The sequence below is a fragment of the Panthera pardus genome, unplaced genomic scaffold, assembly GCF_024362965.1.
Source record: "Panthera pardus isolate Hobbes unplaced genomic scaffold, ASM2436296v1 HiC_scaffold_22, whole genome shotgun sequence".
Classification (NCBI taxonomy): domain Eukaryota; kingdom Metazoa; phylum Chordata; class Mammalia; order Carnivora; family Felidae; genus Panthera; species Panthera pardus.
Window position 1 is genome coordinate 5,479,805 of NW_026526788.1, and position 23,050 is coordinate 5,502,854.

The 23,050-nt window shown below is 50.0% G+C and overlaps 1 protein-coding gene and 1 long non-coding RNA gene across 5 annotated transcripts in view; both read right to left on the minus strand.

The window, feature by feature from the left end:
- The window catches only part of LOC109248899 (uncharacterized), a 48,045-nt gene extending 40,500 nt beyond the window's left edge, over positions 1-7,545 (minus strand). Inside the window, exon 1 of one of the 4 annotated variants that reach the window (XR_008425031.1) lies at positions 6,021-7,545. This is a non-coding gene — a long non-coding RNA (uncharacterized LOC109248899). The remainder of the gene's footprint in view (positions 1-6,020) is intronic. The other 3 variants (XR_008425032.1, XR_008425029.1, XR_008425030.1) reach the window with 3 other exon arrangements.
- A 3,843-nt stretch (positions 7,546-11,388) lies between these two features.
- Positions 11,389-17,024, minus strand: IRF2BP2 (interferon regulatory factor 2 binding protein 2). The gene is given in 12 exon segments (XM_019418971.2): positions 11,389-14,718; positions 14,720-14,737; positions 14,739-14,790; positions 14,792-14,856; positions 14,858-14,986; positions 14,988-15,035; positions 15,037-15,191; positions 15,773-16,109; positions 16,111-16,194; positions 16,196-16,441; positions 16,443-16,604; positions 16,606-17,024. Coding segments are annotated over 12 exon segments (1,773 nt in total). The 5' UTR covers positions 16,837-17,024; the 3' UTR covers positions 11,389-14,472.
- Positions 17,025-23,050: the final 6,026 nt, after the last annotated feature.

A 23,050-nucleotide genomic window follows, 5' to 3' on the forward strand; every position in this document is an offset into this window, starting at 1 on the left:
CTCAGAAGTCCTTCGTCATGCCTGGATTGGCCTGAGGACTGGGGTAGACGTGTGCCTTCATGGTGGGATGACGAAGGAGCCCGGGGCCGAGGAGTTTCAGTGTCTCCTCCTCTGTGCAGCTCCCTTTGCCCCTTCCTGCCCCGTAGAGTGACCATGTCTTCCCAAAGCCTCCGTGGTCGCTTAGAAATACATTTATTGTGACTCAGCAAAAACGGAACAGACAGGCAGTAGCTCCCACATTAGCAATCCCACGTGAAATCTTTAGCACACACTGAAGTAAGACACACTTAGTTTTACACACCCCCTTTAGCACACGTTACGTATTTTGGTAGCGAGGGTACCTCCAGTCTCTTTTCAGGTCTGCCCAAAGACTAAGCCTCTTTAGCTATCTGTTTTCAGACTTCTTTGTCTCTTGTGGCCTTCCTATGGGGACTGGTGCCCAGGGCAGCCTAACCCCGAGTTCTCCCAGCATTGTGGGGACGAAGTCTGCAGTTTCTCCTGGTGACTTTGACCCCCCGCCCCCCACCGTGGAGCCCATGGCCAACCTGAGCGTAACATTTCTGCAAGGCCACGTAGACATGTGACCCAGGGGTTTGTAACTGCACCATAACCATGAGAACCGCCTCCCAGAAAGAGCTGTGTCCTTAGGATGAGCTGGGGATTTGGGGGAACACTATTGGATCAATACTTTACAGGTGATCAGAGCAAAGTTGTCTTGATATTTTTGTAAATTATGTGTGAGGGGAAGTAAGTCCCTAACTTCAGGTAGGGTAAAGTTTCTATCGGTAGAGAAATCCCAGGTTAAGTAGTAAAAGTCAGTATTTTTACGTTACCTTAGAGCTTACAGTGCCTTTTCAAGTTCTTGGTTCTATACCTAATACTATAGGTATTAAACATTCCCTCCTTACCTGTGGTAGGGTGTGTGATATGTACATTTGGTTAATCTAGAACACGAGGTGCCTGGGTGGCTCAGTCGGTTAAGCGTCTGACTTCGGTTCAGGTCACGATCTCGAGGTTTCTGAGTTCGAACTTCGCATCGGGCTCTGTGCTGACAGCCCAGAGCCTGGAGCCTGCTTCGGATTCTGTGTCTCCCTCTCGCTCTCTCTGGCCTTCCCCCACTCGCACTCTGTCTTTTCTCTCTCTCAAAAATAAATAAACCTTAAAAAAATAAAATAAAAAATGAAAAAACTGACCTTGGCCCTTGCTGCTAGAGAGAGACAGAACCAGGACTGAAACAGCCTCAGGCTTCTCCATCCCAGCCTCTCTCCGGCTCCCAGAATCTGGTGGCCTTCCTCTGTCCTCTCCACCAGGGCCAAGGATGGGCCAGAGATCCCCGAGATGAGGCTGGGCAGGGGAGAGCCATGCAGACTCACAACCCAAGTGTGAAGGGGGGAGTTTTCAGGCTAGAGAAGGGACGAAGGGCTGGAAATCCACTCCCACTGGAAGTGGTGGGGGAGATTCCCTGCCAGAGGACTCTGGAGGTGGAGGGCTGCAATTTAAATATGCATTCCCAGAAGGCCTATCAGAGAGATCTGTCCACAGAGGGCCCCGGGGGTGGGGGGTTGGGGGGGCAGACCTGAGTGGTGAGATCTCTAGGGGTTGGGTGAGGGGAGAGAAGATAGTTGGTCACCCCCCCCCCCCCGCCCCCCGGGGCCTCGGGTGCTTCCTGTTCGGGGATAAAGAACTAGACTCTGGGTTTATGGTATAACTGCCCGGAGGAGACTTAATGTACCACTTCACTTAGCCCTCACAATAAACTGAAGAAGTAGGCACTATTCTTATCCCCATTCTACAGATGAGGAGGCTGAGGTTTAGAGACACCCAAGAACTTATCCAAGGGCACAGACAGGCTGGTGGAGTCAAGGCAGTCGTGACTGTGACCGTTTCACACTGTTCTTGGCCAAATCTTTCGATAAAAGAACAGCTGCAACCAGCCTGGAAGGCCCCCCACCCCCACCCCCGGGGAGCTGTTAGGTGAGCCAAGCTGCTGCACATCCCCCCACCCCACCCCTGCCGCCCTCATCTCTCCTTCTGTGCCAGGAGAAGGTGGAAGTTCAGAGCAGGCTGAACTCTTTGGGGTCAGCCATCAGAACGCATTCTCACCATTCTGGGGGGCCCCCTGGGAGAGGCTGTTACCGCCCACCCCCAAGGAGAATGCGCTTCCTGCCTGCTACCTCCTGCTTTACCTGAAACCCCGCCCCCTACCTCCTACCCCTGCAGAAAGCATCTCAGGTTACATCACCCTTCGGACTCTGATGTGGTTCCTTAGCATATGCCCCAGACCTTTTCTTCCTGCTTTTTCGAATCTGCATCTGTCCGCCTGGACCCTCCTCCTGCCTGGCTAAACAGTTCCTGTAGGATCCCCGTGCTTGCTTACCATACCCAGATCCATCCCACCTGGCTGAGCTCTTTTCCTTCTCCCAAGCCCTGCCCTGCCACTGGCCCCCTTCAGTTTCCTCCTCCGTGCAGCCCTCCCGATGTTCTCTCTCTGCAGCCCAATGATCGTGTTTCCACGAAATCTTCCAAATACATTTTTATGACTTTTTTCTTTTAAAAAAAATTTTTTTTTAGTGTTTATTTTTGAGAGAGAGAGAGAGAGAGAGCATGAGCTGTCGAGGGGCAGAGAGAGAGGGAGACACAGAATCCGAAGCAGACTCCAGGCTCTGAGCTGTCGGCATAGAGCCTGATGCGGGGCTCAAACCCGTGAACTGCGAGATCATGACCTGAGCAAAAGTCAGACGCTTCACTGAGCCCCATGCACCCCAGGTGCCCCATGACTCTTTTCTTACCATTCACTATTTTGCACCACACTCCCCTCATTAAGATCAGAGACTAAATTCAGCCCTTTAACAAATATTTACTGAGAACATGCCCACGCCCCCCACTATTGTGCCACAGGGGGGTGCTTTGCCCTGTCTCGTAGGCTTTACACTCCAAGGCATGCAGGGGTCGGGGCGCGGGGGAGACAGAAAGTTATAAACCAAGAGACACAAACAATGTCTGATGGGGAACAGTGTTAAGGGGAAGAATGAAACAGGGACAGGATTCTAGAATGGGGGGTAAGTTGGGACGGTTATTTTATAGACAGTATGCATGCAGTAGGCTAAGTAATGACCCCTCCCCAAGATGTCCACATCCTAACACCCTGAGCCTGTGTATACGGGATGTTGCTTGGTAAAGAGACTTTGCAGATTTGATTAAGTTAAGCATTTTGAGATAAGCCGAGTATCCTGAACTACTCAGCTGAGCCCAGGGTAATTATACGGGTTTTTTTTTTTTAAGTTTATTTATTTTGAGGGAGAGAGAGAAAGAGTACACGTGCGTGCAAGTGGGGAAGCGGCAGAGAGAGAATCCTAAGCAGGCTCCACACTGTCAGTGCAGAGTCCAACGTGGGGTTCAAACCCAGCAACCATGAGATCATGACCCGAGGTGAAACCGAGAGCCGGCTGCTTAACCGACTGAGCCACCCAGGCGCCCCAATTATAAGAGTCTTTAGAAGAGGGAGGCAGGAGGCAACGTGAGGACAGAAGCGAGGGTTCAGAGTGGTGGCAGGAAGGGGTCACAAGCCGAGGAATGTGGGCGGCCTCTAGGAGCTGGAAGGGGCAAGGAAATGGGTTCTGCCCAGAAGCCTCCAGAAGGAACCAGCCCCGTGAACATCTTAAATTTACCCTCCTGACATCCAGAACCCTAAGACAGTTATTTTGTGTTGTTTTAAGGCACTAAATTTGTGGGAATGTTTACAACAGCAACAGGAACACTGGGGCTGAGACCTGAAGGGAGTGAAGGAGCGAGCTATGCGTACATCTCAGAAGACCATTCCAAACAGAGGAGAGCAAATGCAAAGGTCCTGAGGCAGGAGCCTCTTCGGCAAGGTCAGGAAAGAGCTCGGATGTCAGTGTGGCTAAAACGGAGCCAGCAAGGGTCCGAGCCAGGTCTGAGAGGTAGCACGGCCTCGCAGGCCAGCGGAAGACTTCACATCTGACTCTAAAGGAGATAGAAAACTATCGTAGGGCTTTGGATGAAGAAGAAACAAGATCAGGCCGGTATCTTTGAGGTTTATTCTGGCTGCTGAACTGAGAACAAACTGGAGAGAAGACAGGCGGGAGCTGGAAGAACAGGTAAGAAGCTTCTGCAGTGCTTCAGACAAGAGATGATGATGGTGTCCATCAGGTGGAGAGAGGTGACCAGATTCATGATTACATTTTTTTAATGTTTATTTTTGACAGAGAGAAAGACAGACAGACAGGCAGACACAGCATGAACAGGGGAGGGGCAGAGAGAGAGGGAGACACAGGCCCCAGGCTCCGAGCAGTCAGCACAGAGCCCGACGCGGGGCTCGAACTCACCAACCGTGAGATCATGACCTGAACCAAAGTTGGATGCTTAACGGACTGAGCCACTCAGGTGACCCTGAAGACACTGGTGTTTTTTTTGTTTTTTGTTTTTTAACAACTATCTAACTCCGACCCAGAGCCCAGCACCGCAGGGTGATGTACCCAAATTTAACAAGGACTTAATATGCGCTGACTATGCGTGTTATATAACCCTGTCATTCAACCCCCTCAACAACAATGCCACGACATAGGTATAGCCTTAACCCATTTCACAGATAATTAAGCTGAGGTCAGAGGGTTAAGTGCTATGGTTAGAGAGGTGGAGCTGTGGCCAAAGCTCAAGAGCCTGCCTTCCTTACCATGAGTGGAGGGAAGGGATAAGCAAACCAATAAATGAATCAATACATGACCACACCCACGTAGATGTGGGTTCTCATCTGGTGATTTTTCCTCTCCAATCCCTCAGAGCTTGCACAGGCCATCTCCTTTCCTTCTTTTAAAAAAAAAAAAAATGTTTATTTTTGAGAGAGAGAGAGAGAACACGAGTGGGCGAGGGACAGAGAGAGAGGGGGACAGAGGATCCAAAGCAGGCTCTGTGCTGAAAGCAGCGAGCCTGAGGCGGGGCTGGAACTCACAAACCGTGAGATCGTGACCTGAGCCGAAGTCCACGGCTTAACCAACTGAGCCACCCAGGCGCCCCTCTCCTCTCCTTCCTAACTGCTTGCGATTGACCTCATCCGTGAAGACCTTCGACCCGACTAATTCCATCCAAGTCCTCAACCTCTCAGCAAACAGATGAATGACCTCCGGCTCAGTCTGGTCACAGCTGACACTTCACTCAGGGAATGTTTGCCATCGAGTTCTTCCCAGGGCTACAAATCCATGGTGTTCATGAGCTCTGAAGGCTTACTTACAGATGTAAAGACCCATGTGCAGAGGAGTGTGATTTATAGGAAAAGGAAACGAGTTTTTTTTACAAATCCAACATTTTTACCAAGGTCGAAATTTAGTGGTGTTCTTTTATTTTTCGTCATACGTCACTTTTATCGATTATTTTTTTAAAAAAAAGGCACACTATGCTCAAACACAGGCTCACCCCAATCCCCCCTGCCACCAGGTGGCAATTACCACCCTTGCCTTTAAAGCCATCCGTGGACTTGGGTTGGCCATTTCAGTGGTTTATAGGGACGCTGACCCTTCAGCAAATGAATGTGAGCATAGGAAACTTTTAAGAAAAGTATTCATTGCCTTCATTCGTGGTCTGTGTTTTTTTTTTTTTTATTTCCAATAGAACTATACGTCCCCCAAGGTGATGAGAACTTCATGAATGGTCAGCTACTATGCTTTACCCTGCGATGTCCTTGCTACTCTAGCCAGAGAGACGATGCAGCTTCTATGATGACAGCAGGGGGAGCCCCTTCTCTCCAGTGTTTCAAGACCATTTGCTATTTCCTCTTTAATATAATAACCAAGCATCTATATTTTTAGTGGTACACATTCATGGCGCCCAAGTACCTAATGGGTATCACACCCAGTGCTTTCTTATGTCTGGCCGATGGATGAAAAACCAAAAAGCTGTCATTGAGACAGTCCAGTTTGATTCCTTTGCCCCACTAAGTTAAGCACATGGTCAATAATAATAATAATAATAATGGCACATAGAAACACAAAAATGAATGGAATTACCTGAAATGATCACCCAAAGCCCAGGAACACCTAGAGACGTCCTGACCTCTGTTCCAGTGTTGTCGTGTGTCCGGGACAGAATTGGACAATTCTGAGGTGTGTTTTCAGAGAGACTCTCTCTGCAGAATTCGCTCTCAAAGGTCTTTTGTCCAGGAGCGGAGCGGGTGACTCTAGCGATGCTGTGTCAAGACCAATGGGCTCGGGCAAAGAGCAAAAATAGCTTCGTAGGAATCGAGCTGCAACCTGAGAAACCTTGCGAGTTCTTCGATAAAATACAGAAGGAGGGGACGGTTCTGTAGGAATTCATCCCACGCTTCTAAAATGATTTCGTGCCTGAAACTATTACACAACCCTCAGTCCACAGTGAAGTTCCTCGGCCCGCACTCCAAGGCTGGTACTACATGCCATTTCGGCGTCATCTTGTGCAAGGACGGGGTCATGCCTCTTGGATTTTTTTTGAGACGTTACTGCAGAGTATTGAATCTAACAATGAACGGAAATGAGAAGTCCATGGATTGCGGGGCACCTCCAGCGCCCAACGGAGCTATGACGCAAGAAAAAACTTTTTGGCCGTTGCTGTAATTTTAATAAAGGTCTCTCTGTAAAAAGGCAACTCCCTTTTAGGCAGTCGGTGGTTGCAGTACTTTATTTGACTCTGTAGTACCCATATGGGCATGTCCTGAGGTTCGCTTAATAAATAACATTTTTATGGACACGCACCCGTGCCTCGGTGTGCTTTCCCCGAAGACGGATGCCCCTTAAGTATGAGAGTTTACTCCACCAGCGTGGACCGTTTGCCTTATTATAGCCACAGTCGTTTAAAAAAAAAAAAAAAAAAAAAGGCAGCCTCATGATTTCCAAAAAGGGAGTGACATCTGGGGCAGCTCTTGTCATGCGCCCTCCCCAACTTAGAAAATCCACCCGGGACAGCCGGCAGCGCGTCAGGGACCCTCGCGGCAGCAGCCAAGGCTCTTGCTGACGCGCGTTGCATCTTTTCTGGGCAACCGAGGGCTCGCCACACCCCGGAGCCGGCTGGCACGCCGCTCGCCCGCCCGCCTCGCCCGGCAGGAGCCAGACCTTTACTTTATTTGGTGCACGACTCGGTAACCGGTCCAGAGCGCGAGGCCGGGGAACGCACGCGGGCGGCCGCGCGCGCGCGCGCGCACGGCCCTCGCGGGCACGCGGGCGGGGGCGCGCGGCCGCGGCTCCTCTCTAATTATAGCCGCGCAGCTGGCGCGCCGGCGGGGCGGGTCCGGGCGCCGCCGCCCGCGTGGGGTCCCGCCGCCCGGCTCCACGTGCGCAGAGCGGGGCGCGGGGCGAAGGCGCTGCGCCGGCGGCCGTGCGGCCCCGGCAGAAGTTCTAGAATAAATAAACACGGGCGCGGCGTGAGTCAGGGTGCCGCGCTGGAAACCGCAGCAAGGTCCCCTCGTGGGCGCAGGCCCTTACGCAGGCTGCCGGAGAGTCAGGGAGCCGCCTCCCCTTTCCTTCCCCTCCAGTAAACAGGGCTTGGCAGTGCTGGCGGCTGTTTTCTTCCTTTTCAAAAACGCCACTGTGAGCAACAATTAAAAAAAAAAAAAAAAAAAAAAAAAGTGGAGAAAGACAAGGCTACAGTTTGACGATTTTGACCTGGCCCCGATGTTTCCAAATGGCTTCTTGATTTGTAGGAAGATAACCGAGGTCCAGCGGCCCCTTTCATGCATGACGGTTGCATGCTGGGCATAATGAATTTCTTGTGTGACAGCACTTTGGACTTCGGACTGCGTTCCTGTGTCACAGCCCTACCGAGGTTCCGGTTAGAAGTTCTAGAACGAGACTCAATCCTCCAGGTTAAGAATTTAGCCCTAGACCATGTATTTTCCAAACTCGCGGAAGGAAACCAGCAAGTAGTTAAACTTTGCTCAGTATGTGCCCTTAATCGAGCGCACCGACCTTCCCCTGCCTGTCTGCGGGATTGTCTGTAAGCTCCAAGAAAGCTGGGGCCCGGACTCTTCAGCTGTTCAAAGCCTAGAATGATGTGCCTACTTAATAGGTGTTAAATAATAGCAACACCCCCACATGGTGCTTATTTAGAGAATAGTATTCCAAAAAACTTCTCTAATGACTGTGACCCTCCTGTGAAATTCTGATTCCAGTTGTAGGTGGGGTACAATAAATCTTTATCTTTTATCACCAAAAAGAGCTAATTGGAATGCTGTTTGGAGGCAGAAATAACAAAACGGAGGTAAGAGGCCTTTTAGCCTGGGTTAAGGCATGCAACAGCCTTTTTCTGTCTTGCAGCTCCCGCGTCGTCTCTCAGGCTTTGGAGAACACGGAAGGCCCAAAGCCAAGGCTGTGTGTAACAAAATGTTGATGTCTTCGGCCCCAGACCATCCCTACTCCTACGTTTCAGTTCTCTGCAGAACTCTTATATGAGTGTGGTTAATATTTTAAAATCGTACAATAAAGGTTTACTTTTAGTAAACTCTCACCGTACATTAAAATAAACTTTGGCCCTTAATTCTGAGGACATGTTTCTGGACTTATTTTTTCCTGGCGATGTAAATAGCCATATTTACAGTTCAAAAGATTCGATTTGAACTGCCAGGGGAAAGAGATTTTCTAAAAGGCAGAGAAGTATGCAGTGACCCAAGGACTGGTCTGCTAAACTTGCTGCCTGAATAACCTACACAACAAAACGTGACTCCTTTGTTGTGCGTGATGCCTGTCTCCTTGTAAGCATCTGAATATTAATGGATAGTAGGGACATTAAGAATGAAATAGTAATTGCTAAGCAAAAGTGGTTAAGTGATGGGTTCTACAGATTATAGACCACATTTGATTTCCCCAAAATATAAACTGAGAAATATTCAAATGGGACATTACTACTCTATATAGGATGTCTTATCTCAGCATCAAGGGCGTCTAACTGAACTGCCAGAGGAGGCTCTTTAGATTATGCAATCCAACTTCTAAAGTCCATTCAAAAGATGAGATCAACCAGTGTATTGATGCTTCCAATTTAAACTAGGAATCCTGTGGTCTCTTATCCAGACCTTGTCTGACCTAAAAGTAAATCACCTCCTAGAGGATTTTCATGGCTGACTTTGTGATAAATTTTTTGTGCACTGAAGACTCGTTCTACTAAGACTTTCAGTTTTAAAGGGCTACATTGTTTTCAAAGCAATATTTAAGACTGTTTATACCGTTCTGATAGGGCTGTTCTATTAAGGAGATTTTGCTCGATTGTTTCTCAGATTCAAAATAAAAGAACGGCTTTACGACCCAATGTCTAAATGATTCTAAAAATGATTTTGCCTAGGGCGTACTTTTTTGCCCTAAAAGACCTCGTCTGTAGCTTGTATGGGTTGTTTTACGTGGCTTAGTGCCACACAGAAGCACACAATATGCTGTGATAAAGATCCATGCTGATGTTGATTTCGTATTCTAGAATTAAAAAAATTATACCTCAAGTTAAAAAAGGAAAGCTGTTTTAAATCAAGCATGTGAAGTTGTATGAACACGGGGCAACAGCAGGTTAACAGACGGATGGGTTAAAACAAAGTTCACTGTTAAATTAGGTACAAATTAGTTAATGGTAAATAGGGATAGTGTGGATATCCCTAATAATGGATTTATCTGGGGATTAATAGAGAAATCCACAGATAATCCATAAATCCGTCACTTTCCATCCTCCGACCTCCTAAGTAATTTACAAATTGGCTTTTTGTATAGTTTTGTGCCTTTTAAATTCCTGTCAGGGGTTCATAACTGGAGGAAAATGCAGGCTGTCAAGAGAAACAGCAACAAAGGATCTAATTAATAATCTGCGAAGTCACACCATAATTTTTATTTGATTGTAATCAATACTGTTGCTGCCAGAGGCCTAACCAGTGGCACAGAAGGAGTTAAATAGCATCCCCACCCCGCCTCTCATTTCTAGAGCCCCAGATGATGAAGTAGGTAAATATGTATTCCATTCATTGGTGCCTCTGACCTTGGTCTGTGACAGAGGAAAGGCGTGTCTTCTCACACTGTTCCCTCTGAAGAAAAGGCAAGCAAATGAGGGTGACTCAGGACTTCTAGTGGCCTACACACAACTGAACATTTTTCTGAATGATTCCACGCATACCCTTTGGAATCAGGAAGAGAAACATTTTACTCTTCACTAAACCAAATAAAACCATCTATAAATCATATGCAAAACAACTTTGAGTAACAAGGGACTTAAGTCTAGGAATTCAAGGGAGTTCTCTGTATTTTCCCTTTAACTTTTTCCCTCCTTTGGGAAATAAACAAAGACATCTGCCACATCAAGAGTCTGGCTCATTTGGTCTTCTTAACTGGAAACTGAATGCAATCATTAAAGTTTACTTTGAGAGGAGCTTTTGAAATTTTAAAAATGACTTCTGCAAGCTGCAGTCTCTTAAATTTTACTAAAAATAAAATTTAACATTCTTACGTTAAAGTCAACGGTTTAACATTTCTTTTAACCTGATCCCTAAATGAAACATCGTGTTGCGTATCATGAGCTGTAATTAACTTATTAAGAATACGGTTTCTTGAAAACTGCCTTAAACAGCCTACTAATAAAAAGAAATTATTGTAACACATACAGCCATGGGTCCGAGTTACGGGACCACCCCAACCGAAAAATATTCAGTTACACATTAACTGTGGCTGTTTAATTTAAAACACGTAGTAAATCAGTCTATGTGTACGCTATCCCCAAACTCTACGTAAGCTTCACAACTTCCTTTCACAGAAGTCTGCCAAGCCATTGATCAATAAAACGAGTAAAAGCTGCAAACATCTCTTACTATGTGCGAGTAGACAGTAGTCTGCAAATGGTTCCCGGTGCTTCCCACCTTTTATCTCTATTTATAAATTCAGGTTTCAAGACATCAGGAATCCCCCTGGCTTTTCGCTCTCATTTTATTCCAATGCTTTCCAAAAGGCAGGCTACTATTTTCCCCCTTTTGTCTTCGGTGCATTTCACGTGGCCCAACATGGCTGTTTTCTTCTGATGCTTTCCAGAGAGTAGCTCCTGGTCTCGATAGCCTTTGAGGTGTGGACAGGATCTCCTGCCAGTCTCCTGTTGTACAGGGGCTGGCTCTACTACAAGTTGAAAATAAACAAGTACTTTCTGGCTGTACTTTGTTCCGCTCTTCTCTTAATCGGTTTCCCCTATCCAGTTGCCCTTTCCCCGGTCCCTAGCACTTTTTTTTCCCCCCTACCATCAGTTGCCTTTTTGTTCTGTGTCTTTTACCTCCTGTTCTTCCAGTCAAACCCCAACCCCAAGCCCACACATCCTTTGGTCGCATTGCCATTAGTGATTACAATAATAGCCATTCTAAGCTAACTTTAAAACATTAAAAAAGGCCTCAGAAAATTTTCAGTGCTCCCAATTTTATTTTTATTTAATGCTAAAAGTTAAAGAAAAAAAAAGGTACTGTAAATCTGACAAATGACAGAATGCAGGTGATATTTCCATAGCGTGATTTTAAAATATAATAATGTTGATATGAGATTACACTCACTTCAGTTGACATGAGTTTCATCATATATAGAAAAAGGTATCACCTTCAACTTAAAAAAAAGTAAAGGTTAAAAGGTGGCACACTTTAAAAATACTTGGTGGCCAAGGGAAGGTATATAGTAAAAGTTGTAAACCATGTGTACGTTCTCATAACTTTTAATGTGAGGCCACATGAAAGACAGTACATCTGTTATATTCTATAAATTGGTAAAGCAAAAAAGGGAAAGCTTCAACACCCCATCCCCTAATATTTTGAGTATTAAAAGCACAGCTGAAATATTTAGGATTTGAAATCGGATACTGCCCGTGTACAGTAAGTAGCTTTCTGACATTTTTATCCAGCTGTGGAGACTCTGCACTGTCATCAGGTACAACAAAAGATCAAACCCATGTCCCAATGTTAAACTTTTTAACTTAAGAGAACGCCAGAAGAAGAACCCCAATCAACATTTTACAGCTGCAAGCCTTCCACGAAGGCCACCCAAGGGCCAGACTCCTCCAGGTCTTAGTTTTTAATAGGAGTAATCTCAAACACAGCCCTTTCAAGCTGTCCGTACTCTCCCCCTCCTTAAACACCAGCACAGAGAATCCATAGGCTGTCTTCTCCACAGCTGGAAAGACTTACTCAAAACAGCAGGATGGTTCTTTATTAATAATCTTTTTGGAAAGCTCATCTGTATTAAGATTGCAAAACATACAGATAGCTACCACGAATCAGGTCAAATGACTGATCAACTTGTAAAAATCTATGAGGTCAAATTCCAGTTTATAATAAAGTGCTTAGATACACATTTATACAACAAACCATAATAGTTGAATTCTTTACAAATGTCTTTATGGGCATGTAAAATGGACTCTGTTTCTGCATGTATGCATTTACATAAGAGAAACCAGTCTGATCTGAGTCATTGATGCTCCAATTAAAAAAAAAAAAAAGTGTAACAACAAACTGGTTAATCATGCAAGTCTGTTTGTAATATAACAATGACCGGTAACATGAATTTGCACAGCATTAATTATAGGTGCACTCGTTAAAAACACTACCAAAAAAAAAAAAAAATACTGTATTTGGTGCAGTATCTGATTTTCAAGTGTTAATATAACTCGACCGTTAAAAAATATTTGAGCAATTTAAAAAAGAAAGACAAAAACATAACTAAAAAAGAATCTAAAGAGGGTAACAATCTCTATCTTCAAATTAAAATAGAAGCTAGGTCGTAAACGATACACAGAAGTTGTAGTAGACCTTGAAGCCATGATTCAGCCTAATTATAGGGCCAAGTTACAAACACCTGAACATAAAAGGATTTCGAATAGTGTTCCTGTCAATGTTAAATCGTAACAGCACAAAAGAAAAACCAGTATCACTGTGAGCCAACTATTTCTAATAACAGATGATTTATTGGTTTAAAAAAAAAAATCAGTTTACTGATGCAAAATAGTGATCCAAAGAAACTAGTTTACAAAAGGTTTCTAAGAATAGTTTGAGAGGTGGGGCCTGTCTATTATTAAAACCCTTACTTTAATTGTCACTAGTTTATCAAAAAAAAAATTTTTTTTTTTCCAGAAGAACAGTATTATTCACTTGGTATGTCAAACACACGTAAGAAGGAAATTACAGGTTTCCTCCACCCCCATTTGGGCTGTCACTGATATGCCCACGGGCAGTCCTGGCAGCACTATGTGCTGTTCCTGTCATTGTACCATACTGTATTTAGCACTCGCTAGAAACAGGGTGTAGGTGAGAGTACCAACAGCAATAGCACTACAGGTAAATGATAAAACAACAAAAACCCAAAACCAAAAACAAAACAAAAACCAAACACAAAACAGAAACGAAACCAATCCCGCAATCTCCAAGTCCACCTGAACCGTAACTTCCCTCGAGACTCTTTTCAAAGGAACGACGACACCAACAACAAACAGAGCTCTGGGGGGGGGGGGGGGGGGGGGGGGGTTTCAAAACATGAGTGGCGCTGCAGAGCCAGGCTCTGTTCAAAGATGGCAGTGCCACCTTGTGCGCCGCGCCATCCGCGGTCACCGCCCTCAGTCACTGAATCGTGTATTATGTAACCGGCTAGCAGGCAGCATTGGAAGCTTACAACTGATCACGTGGGCAGTGAACAGTGGTCAACTTTGCCTTTAAAAAAAAAAAAAAAATCCCCCTCCCCCCCCAAAACCACACGAGTCCTGAAAATCTCTCAGCAGCAACTCCCAGGCAGTCATTAATATCCCAACAACTGAACTTTTAAGAACGAAACAGAGAAAGATTCGCCATCTATTTTCCTACTACTCCGAGAGGACAACGTTTTGGGGGAAACTTGGTGATATTTCCCACTGGCATGCCGCCCACTTCACTCATTTCCTTTCCTTCTCCACCAACTGGCCTCCAGCCTGAGAGAGGAGCCAGCAGTAAGGAATAACAGACAGTAAGGCAATCTTACAATGTCAGAAAATGTATTTGGCTTTTTTTTTTTTTTCTTTTTAAAATAAGTGCATACAAATACAGCTAGAAGCAGTTCGGATTGGCCAAGTGCTCTAAAAAAGCAGCGCAAGTCACAGCCTACATTGAACGGTAACTGTCACCAGGATAATAAAGCACAAAGATATGCTAATAACATTAACAAAAGAAGAAAATGCCTTTAGAAGTACATACCTTTTGTCGTCAAAAAAAAAAAAAAAAAATAGAAACACAACGTATTCAAAAAAAAATCAAAATTATACAGCCATGTTTATGAAGTCTACATTTCCCTTGTCTTGGATATATATATATACATATATATATACATATGTATATATATATGTGTGTGTATATATATACATATATGTGTGTGTGTATATATATATATATATATATATATATATGGAGATATATATATATACAATTCAAGCAGTTTTAGTTAAGGGTAATCATTGGGTTTTTCTGAAACCGGAAAGTCACGAGTCTCTCTCTTTTTTCACTTTCACATCTCCAGCCAGGATGGTCGCAATTTCCCCTTGCATAAAGGCCCAGGGGACATTGGAGCCCACCAGAGGGCATTTTTCCCCGCTGGGACAATAGACCTCTCCGCTAGCTCCCTGCTGTTTGATGCTTTGTCTGGAGCAAGGGAAGCAGAACTTGTGCGAAGGGACAGACGGGCACTGCACAAAGTGGGTGTCCTCCAGCCGCTCGTGGCAGAGGGTGGCAGCACAGGGGGGCACTGGCTTGCCAGAGAAGAGTCTGGGAGGCTGGCAGGGTGCACTGGCTCCAGTCCTCAGTGCTGCCTGCCCCTGGCCCCCCACCTCTCTGGGGCCTAGCCTTCTTTGGTTCATAGACGACGGAAGAGGGTGGACTGCTGCTATTCCTTCTGGTAGTGGAGTGAACCTGGTTGGCGTCTTTCGAGGCGTGACTGCCGCCTGCATTGTCTGCCACTAGATCAGGGCTGCCATGGGGGGACTGGCCGTTCTGAGCCCGCTTCAGGCGGTGTGGTCCGGTTGGAATGAGGTGAGGCAGTGGGTGGGCGGTGGAGACACAAAAGAGGATGTAGGAGTAATGGGGATCTTGAGCCCTTCTGTGGGTGTGGACAGCCAGGGTTGTGCCTCTCCATTGATCTTAGGGGGCCCGACTTCACCTTCTGGTTCTGGAGAAGGCTTTCTTTTCCTCGCTGTTCTTGCCACTGGGGAGAGAAAAAAAGAAAGGAAAAAAAAGGAAGTAAGTGGATGTGTGCTGAAAGGATCTCGTCCTCCTAACACGAAACAAGACCCCCTAAAGAACCTCCATTCTCTCAGAGCTGGTCTATAAAATCTCACAGGAGTTCAAGTGCATGTGCAAGTTAGGACACTTAGACCCCGTGGGGCTCCGAGGCGGTATTGTAAAAGCACAGAACACAGCATGCACCCAGGAGCCTGTTTCTACACGTGCACGCACGTCCCCAGGTTAAACCGCGCATTCGATCGCCAACGTCCCCCCAACAGGTTAAAAGGTGACTGGTGCCCTCATGCTCCCATCAAGAATGTGCTGGGAAAGGAAAACCCTGTGTCAGTGCCTATCAGCCCAGTCTGACTCATCTCTGTTATGCTGACTTCAGCTCATGAACACGTTGCCACTAAGCACTGGTTCCGCCTCAGGCAGATCAGGAAGTAGGGTGTTTGTTGTTTCTGGGCCGGGGTAAAACGGGCGAATGGAAAACAGCACCCCCTCCTCTGCTCTGCGTGCCCCTCTCTCCCCTAGAGCCCCTCACTCCACAGCCGCCCCTACCTGCTTTAGACCCGTTGGCCCCGTTGGCCTCGAAACCCAACAACCTGCCTGCAGTCAGGGCCGGCTCCTTCTTAAACTTGCTCTCGAAGGGCCCCGAGTGGCCGTGCTGGTGCAGCGCCAGCAGCGTGTCTCGCACGGTCTTGGGCCTGTTGACCCAGTCCTGCTCTCCGGGCCCGCGGCCTTTGCCCGCGCCCTCGGCGCCCAGCTCGGTGGCCCGGCCCGCCGCGGCCAGGCTGTCGGCCGCGCCGCGATGCGAGGGCGGCGGCGGCTGCTTCTCCTTGGCGGCCGCCTCGCGCTGCTCGTGCTCCGCGGCCGCGCTGCTCGATACGGACGCCGGCCCGCTTGTGGGAGCTCAGTTCGGCAGGCTGCGCCGAGCCCAGGCCGGCGGCCGCGGCCCCGGACACGGCGGCCAGCGAGGCGGCGGGCGCGGCCGCTGAGGCCGAGCGCGGCGGGCAGCGGCGTGGCCGAGCCGTTCATGAGCGGCACCAGGGTGGGCGGCACGGCGTGGCCGCGCCGCGGGTTCGGGCTCTGGCGGTTCAGCTCCGGGGGCTCCTCCAGCTTGGAGAAGCCGTTGGGCACCAGGATGCCGTTCACGGGCCGGCGGCCTGCGGTCGTCGGCGGCTGGGCCAGGCCCGCGGCCGGGCGGCTGCCGCCAAAGTCGGAGCCGAGGGCGCGGGGACCGCTCGGCGGCGGCCGCCAGGGGGTAGCGCTCCAGGGCCTGCGGGCCGCGCGGGGTGGCCTCGGGGCCGCCGTGGCCCAGCTGCTGCTGCTGCTGCTGCTGCTGCAGGAGGATGTCCTTGGCCGAGAGCGGCGGCGGCTTGGCGGCGGAGGGGGGCCGCGGCGCCGGGCGGGGAGCGGCCCTCCGGGAAGCAGCCGTGCGCCCGCTTGAGCTGCCGCGCCGTCTCGATGACGAACTCGACGCGGTCGGCGCCCTCGTAGTTGACGCAGCCGCGGCACACGGGCTCGGTGAAGTCCCAGATCATGGCCCAGGGCATGCGAGGCAGGTCACACAGGTAGCACGACTGCCGCCGGGACGCGGCCGCCACCGCCACCGCCGCGGCCATGTCCGAGGACCCGCGGCGCTGGAGGAGGAGGAGGAGGAGGAGGAGGAGGGGGCGCCGCCGCTCCCCGCCGGCACCACGCGCGCCCTCCTCCCCCCCCAACCCCGCGTCTCCCCCACCAGCGGCGGCGGCGGCCGCAGAGGCGGCGGCGGCGGCGGCAAAGCCCGCGAAGGCTCGGCGCCCGCGCAGCGCCCCCGGGGCACGAGGGGCGGCGGGCGCGGGGCGAGGGGCTGCAGCCGCGGCAGCACGTCCCCCCGGCCGGCGCGGGCGGGCGGCGGCGGGGCGGCGGGGCGGCGCGGCGGGCGCGGCGGAGGCGGCGGCGGCGGCGGCGGGGAGCTCGGCCGGGGGCCGCGGCCGGCCTCCAGACCGGAGCGAAGACGGGCCGCGCGGGCGCGGGGGAGCGCAGCAGGTCGCGGCGGCGGCCGGCGCGGAGTGCGGGGCGGGGGGGCGGGGAGGCCGGGGGGGCGGGGGGCGGGGGGCGGCCGCCGGGGCAGGCTCAGCCCGAGCGGCGGGGCATGCCGCGCCGGGGCGGCGGCGGCAGCCGGGCGGCGTGGAGCACGGGCACGGCGCGGGCCCCGGGTCGCTCCGCTGCTCTCTCACAGCTCCTGGCGTCGCCGCTTTCCAGCGCCCGCGTCAGCGCCCTGCCCGCCTCAGCTCCGCCGCCGCCGTCGCTGCTGCTGCTGCCGCCGCGACCGCTCCACTTCTACAGACTTGATTCTTCGACAGCCTCGCACGGCGCCTGCGCGGGCCCCCCTCCCCTCGCGCGCGCACCCGCCCTCCCCCGCGCTCGCGCCCTCCCCCTCCCCCCGCGCGGTGAGAGAACGAGCGCTGCCGGGAGAGCCGGCTCCTCGGCGCCCGCCCGCGGGGCAGCGCCGCCCGCCCGCGCCGCGACCGGTGTCCCCGAAGTGAAGGCGACGCTGGCGCGGTTTGCTCCCCTCCGCCCGCTCGGCTGCCTCCACTACTCAGCCAGGATTCCTCCCCTCCAGAAGCTTGAGGCCAAATCATGCCAAGACTCGTGTTTTTAAAAGCAAGGCCACTTTGTGACTTGGTGCTGTCACTCTCTTGAGGATGGGGACTTTAAATCTAACGTGGTTCACAGGTTTTTGTTGTTGTTGTTAAGGAGTCCCATTTGAACTCCACCAAGTGCTTTCACACGCGCATTTGTCTCTGAAGGACACAGGCGCCGCCAGTCCCCTTAAGTTTTACTAAGAGTCTGTTCCTAAGCCTGGGACCGCGTCCACTCGCCGTTCGGCGGAGCCCTTCCGGAGGGAAGCGGGAGCGCCGAACCCCTCGCAAATATCGAGGCTTCCTCTCTCCCCCGTGCTCCCCTCCTTCCTAGCCCGGGCTCAACCTGCCGAGCAAGGGACCTCGCGGCGGCGCTGGCGGACCCGGCCGCCTTATGTAGGACCGCGCGGCGGGCGCGTGACGTGGGCGCAGAGCCGCGGGCCCGCGTGCGCCGCTGCCGCCGAGTGCGCACGCTCCGGGCGGACGTGACTCGGCGCCGCTGGCACTGGCGGCCTCATTGAACGAATGCACATTCCAGGGATCCGGGGGTCTACGGCCAGCGCGGCCGCGTCACCGCGCAGGCTCCGCCCCCTCCGGCGACTGTGGGCCTCTAGGCCCCGCCCCCGGGCCCAAACTTGGACTGGAGGTGGCGCGGGGCGCGGGCGCCGGGGTCCACGCCGGCCGTGGGGGTGGCTGGCCAGCCTGCCGGCTCGCGGGTCCCGCAGGCGGCTGTCGCGCGGGTCCGGGCCGTGGGCGGAAGTCCCCGGCGCCGTAGTGTGGCGGGACCCACGGCGCGGCCCAGGCCAGGGCAGTCCCTGGCCGGGTGCATACCCGCTTCGCGCGAAAGCCGGGTGCGGCCCCAGAGCCTGCCCGCCCCGCCACTGTTGGCGGCCACAGCCTCTGCCCAGACTGAAGTGAGCACTTGAGTTTCACACTTGTATCGGGAGGAGGAGCTGGTGTGTGTTACGGGTAAATCACTTTTGGCTGGTCGTTAGTCTTACCGACTAATAGACGCGGGCTTAGTCACCCTCAGTTGGGACCTAGACACTTCAACTCTGGAAGGGCGGCCCTTGGAGCTTCTTTTGTTGGAAAACAGGCCCACATCTCTGCGTGAGACTGGAATGGGCTGGTTAAGTGTGGGAAGAACAGGGTACTAATTATATTATCTTTCCTACAACTGGATTGGTAGGTGGAGAGAGAAAAAAATCCTGCTGACGTTTCTCTCTAGTTGTTGCTATTGAAAATGCCAGGTTGCTTCAAAGGATTAACCACAAGGAAGAGGAAAAACACCCTTAGAGAAACGGTGGAGGGAGCTGCTTAAAGCACATGAAAAAACCTGTTCGAAAGTGGCACAGAAAGCGTAATGCCAGATCTAAGTGTTTTTACAGGCCAACCCTGCCTGTCTTCTCTTGGGGATTTCCAGAGAAGGTGTGCTTGCCAGAAAGGTCTCCCCATCTGTTCCCGGATCTTGCTTGCAATTGCAATCCTGCCTCACCCTCTTCTAGCCGGGAGAATAGGGCCTGCCCAGATCCTTCCCTGGAGCAGCTGGTGCCAGTGGGCTTCGTCACCCCTAGTACCTGCTGTCTCGAACCTCTTTGAGGACGTGTCCCTCTGGTCACTCTCCACGCAGTCCCTGTGCCGCTGATTGTAGCGCGTGACTTTGATGTGCAACACTTCCAGTCTTTGTGCTGCAGCGAGACTGGCCATCTGAACACCCCCAAGAGATGGCCCCACTAGGCAGCGACTGAAACATTAAAAGAAAACAACTCTGTGTTAGAGCCATGGCCTAATTATACTCATTTACCTGCAAGCTGGTACTGTAATAACCTCAAGGGAAAGCCTGCCGTTCCATCCCAAAATAGAAATCCTGAAATACAAATGCTGCCTTGAGAGGTACAAAGTAAGGATTTTTGTAGAGCAGCGCTTGTGTTCTCCAAACGAAGGGCATTTCCTTTTTATATTACACTGTGAGTTGAATGTTGAAACAGAGTTGTTGTAACTTCCCTAACGAAATGCCTGCCGGAGCATGGGGAGGCTGGTTTACTTCTGGTCTCTCTTTGCCATAAAAGGAGCCGGGATCAAGGGGGTTAAGGCTGGCCCTGGATCCAGAGCAGCAATTCCTTATATTGTATCAAAAGTCTTTCATGCTGCCTGGCCTTTCATGTAGCTCTGAAGCAGCTTTATCGATCTATGCTAAGTAAACATAGCTTTGTTTTTGTCCTCCACCCACCGCCCTCCCTGCCGGCCCAGACTGGAGTTGGATCCCATCCAAATCGGCTGCCGCAGCAGCTACGGCCGCCTCCTCCACACACAGAAGCAGGGTTTCTAGGGTGAGGCAATGCGTCTGCAATTCGCAGAGACAAGGCAGGAATTGTAATTGTAGTTCATCATGTGATGACTTATGAAAGAGGAAGTTGGTATGTTTTAGTCACGTAGACTCTGCCCTCTTGCTTAAGGCTGCTGGTCCTCTCAGAAGAGCATTATGATAATCTTTGCCTTTCAGAGTCAAGGTTACCAGGTTGGCTGCAGGGCCCTCCTACGCGTTCATAGGTGGACAGGCAGGCAGGTGGACGCCGCACCAGGTGTTGGTGGGGCCGTGGGTTGAGGCTGGCTTTTCACCAGATCGCCGAAATGCTGCCATTTGTCTTAAGAACTAAAGGAAATATTCCACGGGGAACACTTCTGCCGAGATTAGATGAGGCAACGGTCCTTTCCAGCTCTAATTTCTAAGGCCTTTTTTTTTTTTCTTTTTTAAATAAAAATCACAGTCTAGGAGCAAAAGGAGAGCCGTTCTGTAGGATACCATCCAAAAAGAGCAGGGATAAGGGAAGCGATCGGAAGGTAAGCCAGAGGGAGCAGTTCTAAGCAATGGCTCAGTGGGTAGAACAAATCTGACCTCCCCGCACGGACATTTCCATGGGCTTCCGCCATGTGAGCATTAAACATCTAAAGTCTGAATCTGGTCCCCGGAGCTTACCCCAGTTGAGATGATGCTCTTGTTAACACAGCAGGGCCCTGTACTGACACCCCACAGGGCAGTGTTAAAAAAAAAAAAAAAAAGGTTCCTTCCAGAAGACCCCGAGGGCACTCTGGCCTGAGGACACACAGCTGGGGGAGGGTTGCACGGGGAGCACTGCCCAAGAGGTGATATTCCTAGAGACTGCTGAGTTCATGCACTTCACCCTATATCCACATGTGGAATCACAGCCTTCATTCTTTAGAGTGCAGTTTCTATTAATAGCATGATGTTGCAACCCTACTAGAGCTTCTTAAACTCTGACCCTGGCATATTTGAAGGAGAAAAAAAAAATGCAGCCGCATGTCATGTGGATTTTTTGTGGATAACATCCTCAGCTCCTTATGCAAAACCACCGTTAAGACTGAAAGGGCGCATGTGCTATTCAGGGCTGATCTACTTTAAAAAAATTATACATAGGCATTTGAACATACTTCTTTATGGGAATACGTCTGTGCCTACTACAGAGAGTCATGACATACAGGAAACTTCTGTAATCGGGGAGCCTTTTTTCTAAGTAATAGCGTTTTAGGAGACAGTTCTGCTGGTTTTTCAATTGCAAATATACTTTTTTAGAAATACTTTCCCTCTGTTTGACCTCTCCCCGTAGCCTACCTCCCCTGTGCACAGAAAGCATCCAGATATTAAAGAGACTTTTGCACGTGGAGGAGATAAACTGTCTGTGGAGGGTCTAAGAATCAGCAGCTGTTAGTCACCAGCCTGTGTGTAAACACAGGTACGGGTCCCCATTTAGAGTAAAAATTGGGGTCTTGGATGGAGGCTAAGTACTTCCTGTGTCAGAATTTAAAGAGCTGAGTGAAAAATACAGACAAAGGAGAGATTGAGGTCACACACTCTCTCAGTCTGCAAGGAAATTTGTAGGAGAACTGGAGGGAATTCAACAGCCATTGGATGCCAGAACCCTCCTATTGACTTTTTGGAAAGAGCAGGATGAAATGTACTTTTCTGGAAAAATGTCTGAATGCGGGCTTAGCGGATATTCGAGACACTCACCAAAATCCTTTAAAAGACAGCACTAGGAAGATGCTGACAAAATAGTGAATATACTTCGAGGGTAACGTTTGAAAATACTCAGGTGGTAAATTTTCTTTCATTAGCTTACTTCCTTAAAATGTAACTCTTCTGAGTACACTTTTCGGTAGTAAGGGGACGGCAAAAATGGAAGATGTTACAATTCTAAAAGGTTAAGAATAATATGATCGCCTAGTATTTATTATGCCTTTCATATGGACGTTCAAAAAGGATTGTTTCAAGCCTAAATTCTATGATCTTGTCATCCTTCTTCAGAAACGAAAACCTAAGGTATTGAAAGATTAAGTGATTTGCCTGCAGTAACTTTAAAGTTAAGCATCAGAACTGAAATCCAGATATGAGTCCTATTGTCTAATGGTATAGTCTAGAAGATTCTGTTTGCATTTTGAATGTTAAAAAATCATGCAAGCACAGGGTAGAAAGCTAGCAAAAGAGTGTTAACGTTTGTGAGTGTTGACAAAAAGAATGTTAAGATTTGCCAATCTCTATGTTTATAGGAAAAAAGTACTTGTAGTATAGTTCACAAGACATGCCATCCGAAGAAAAGCAAACAGTCACAACAGATAGAGGGAGATGATGGGGGTGAGAGACAGTTGCCACCACACTGTGCCCGGTAGGGGACTCCTTAAATGGCAAACTATTTTGTGCTGGTCTTTACAAACTTCAGATAAAAATTGATGTTGGCAGTAGGATAAAAGACTTCCATCCCAGGGGTGCCTGCTGGCTCAGTCGGTTAAGTGCCTTATTCTTGATTTCCACTCAAGTCGTGATCTCACGGTTCATGAGATGGTGCCCAGCAGGGCTCTGCAGTGACAGTGTGCAACCTGCTTGGGATTCTCATTCTCCCTCTCTCTCTGTGCCTTCCCCACTTGTGTGTGCTCTCTCTCTCTCTCCACCCTGCCCTCTCTCTCAAAATAAATAAACAAACGTTAAAAAGGGGCACCCGGGAGGCTCAGTTGGTTAAGCGTCCGACTTCGGCTCAGGTCTTGATCTTGCAGTTTGCGGGTTCATGGGTTCGAGCCCCGCATCAGGCTCTGTGCTGATGGCTCCGAGCCTGGAGCCTGCTTCGGATTCTGTGTCTCCCTCTCTCTGCTCCTCCCCCACGCGTGTTATCCTTCTCTCTCTCTCAAGAGTAAACATTAA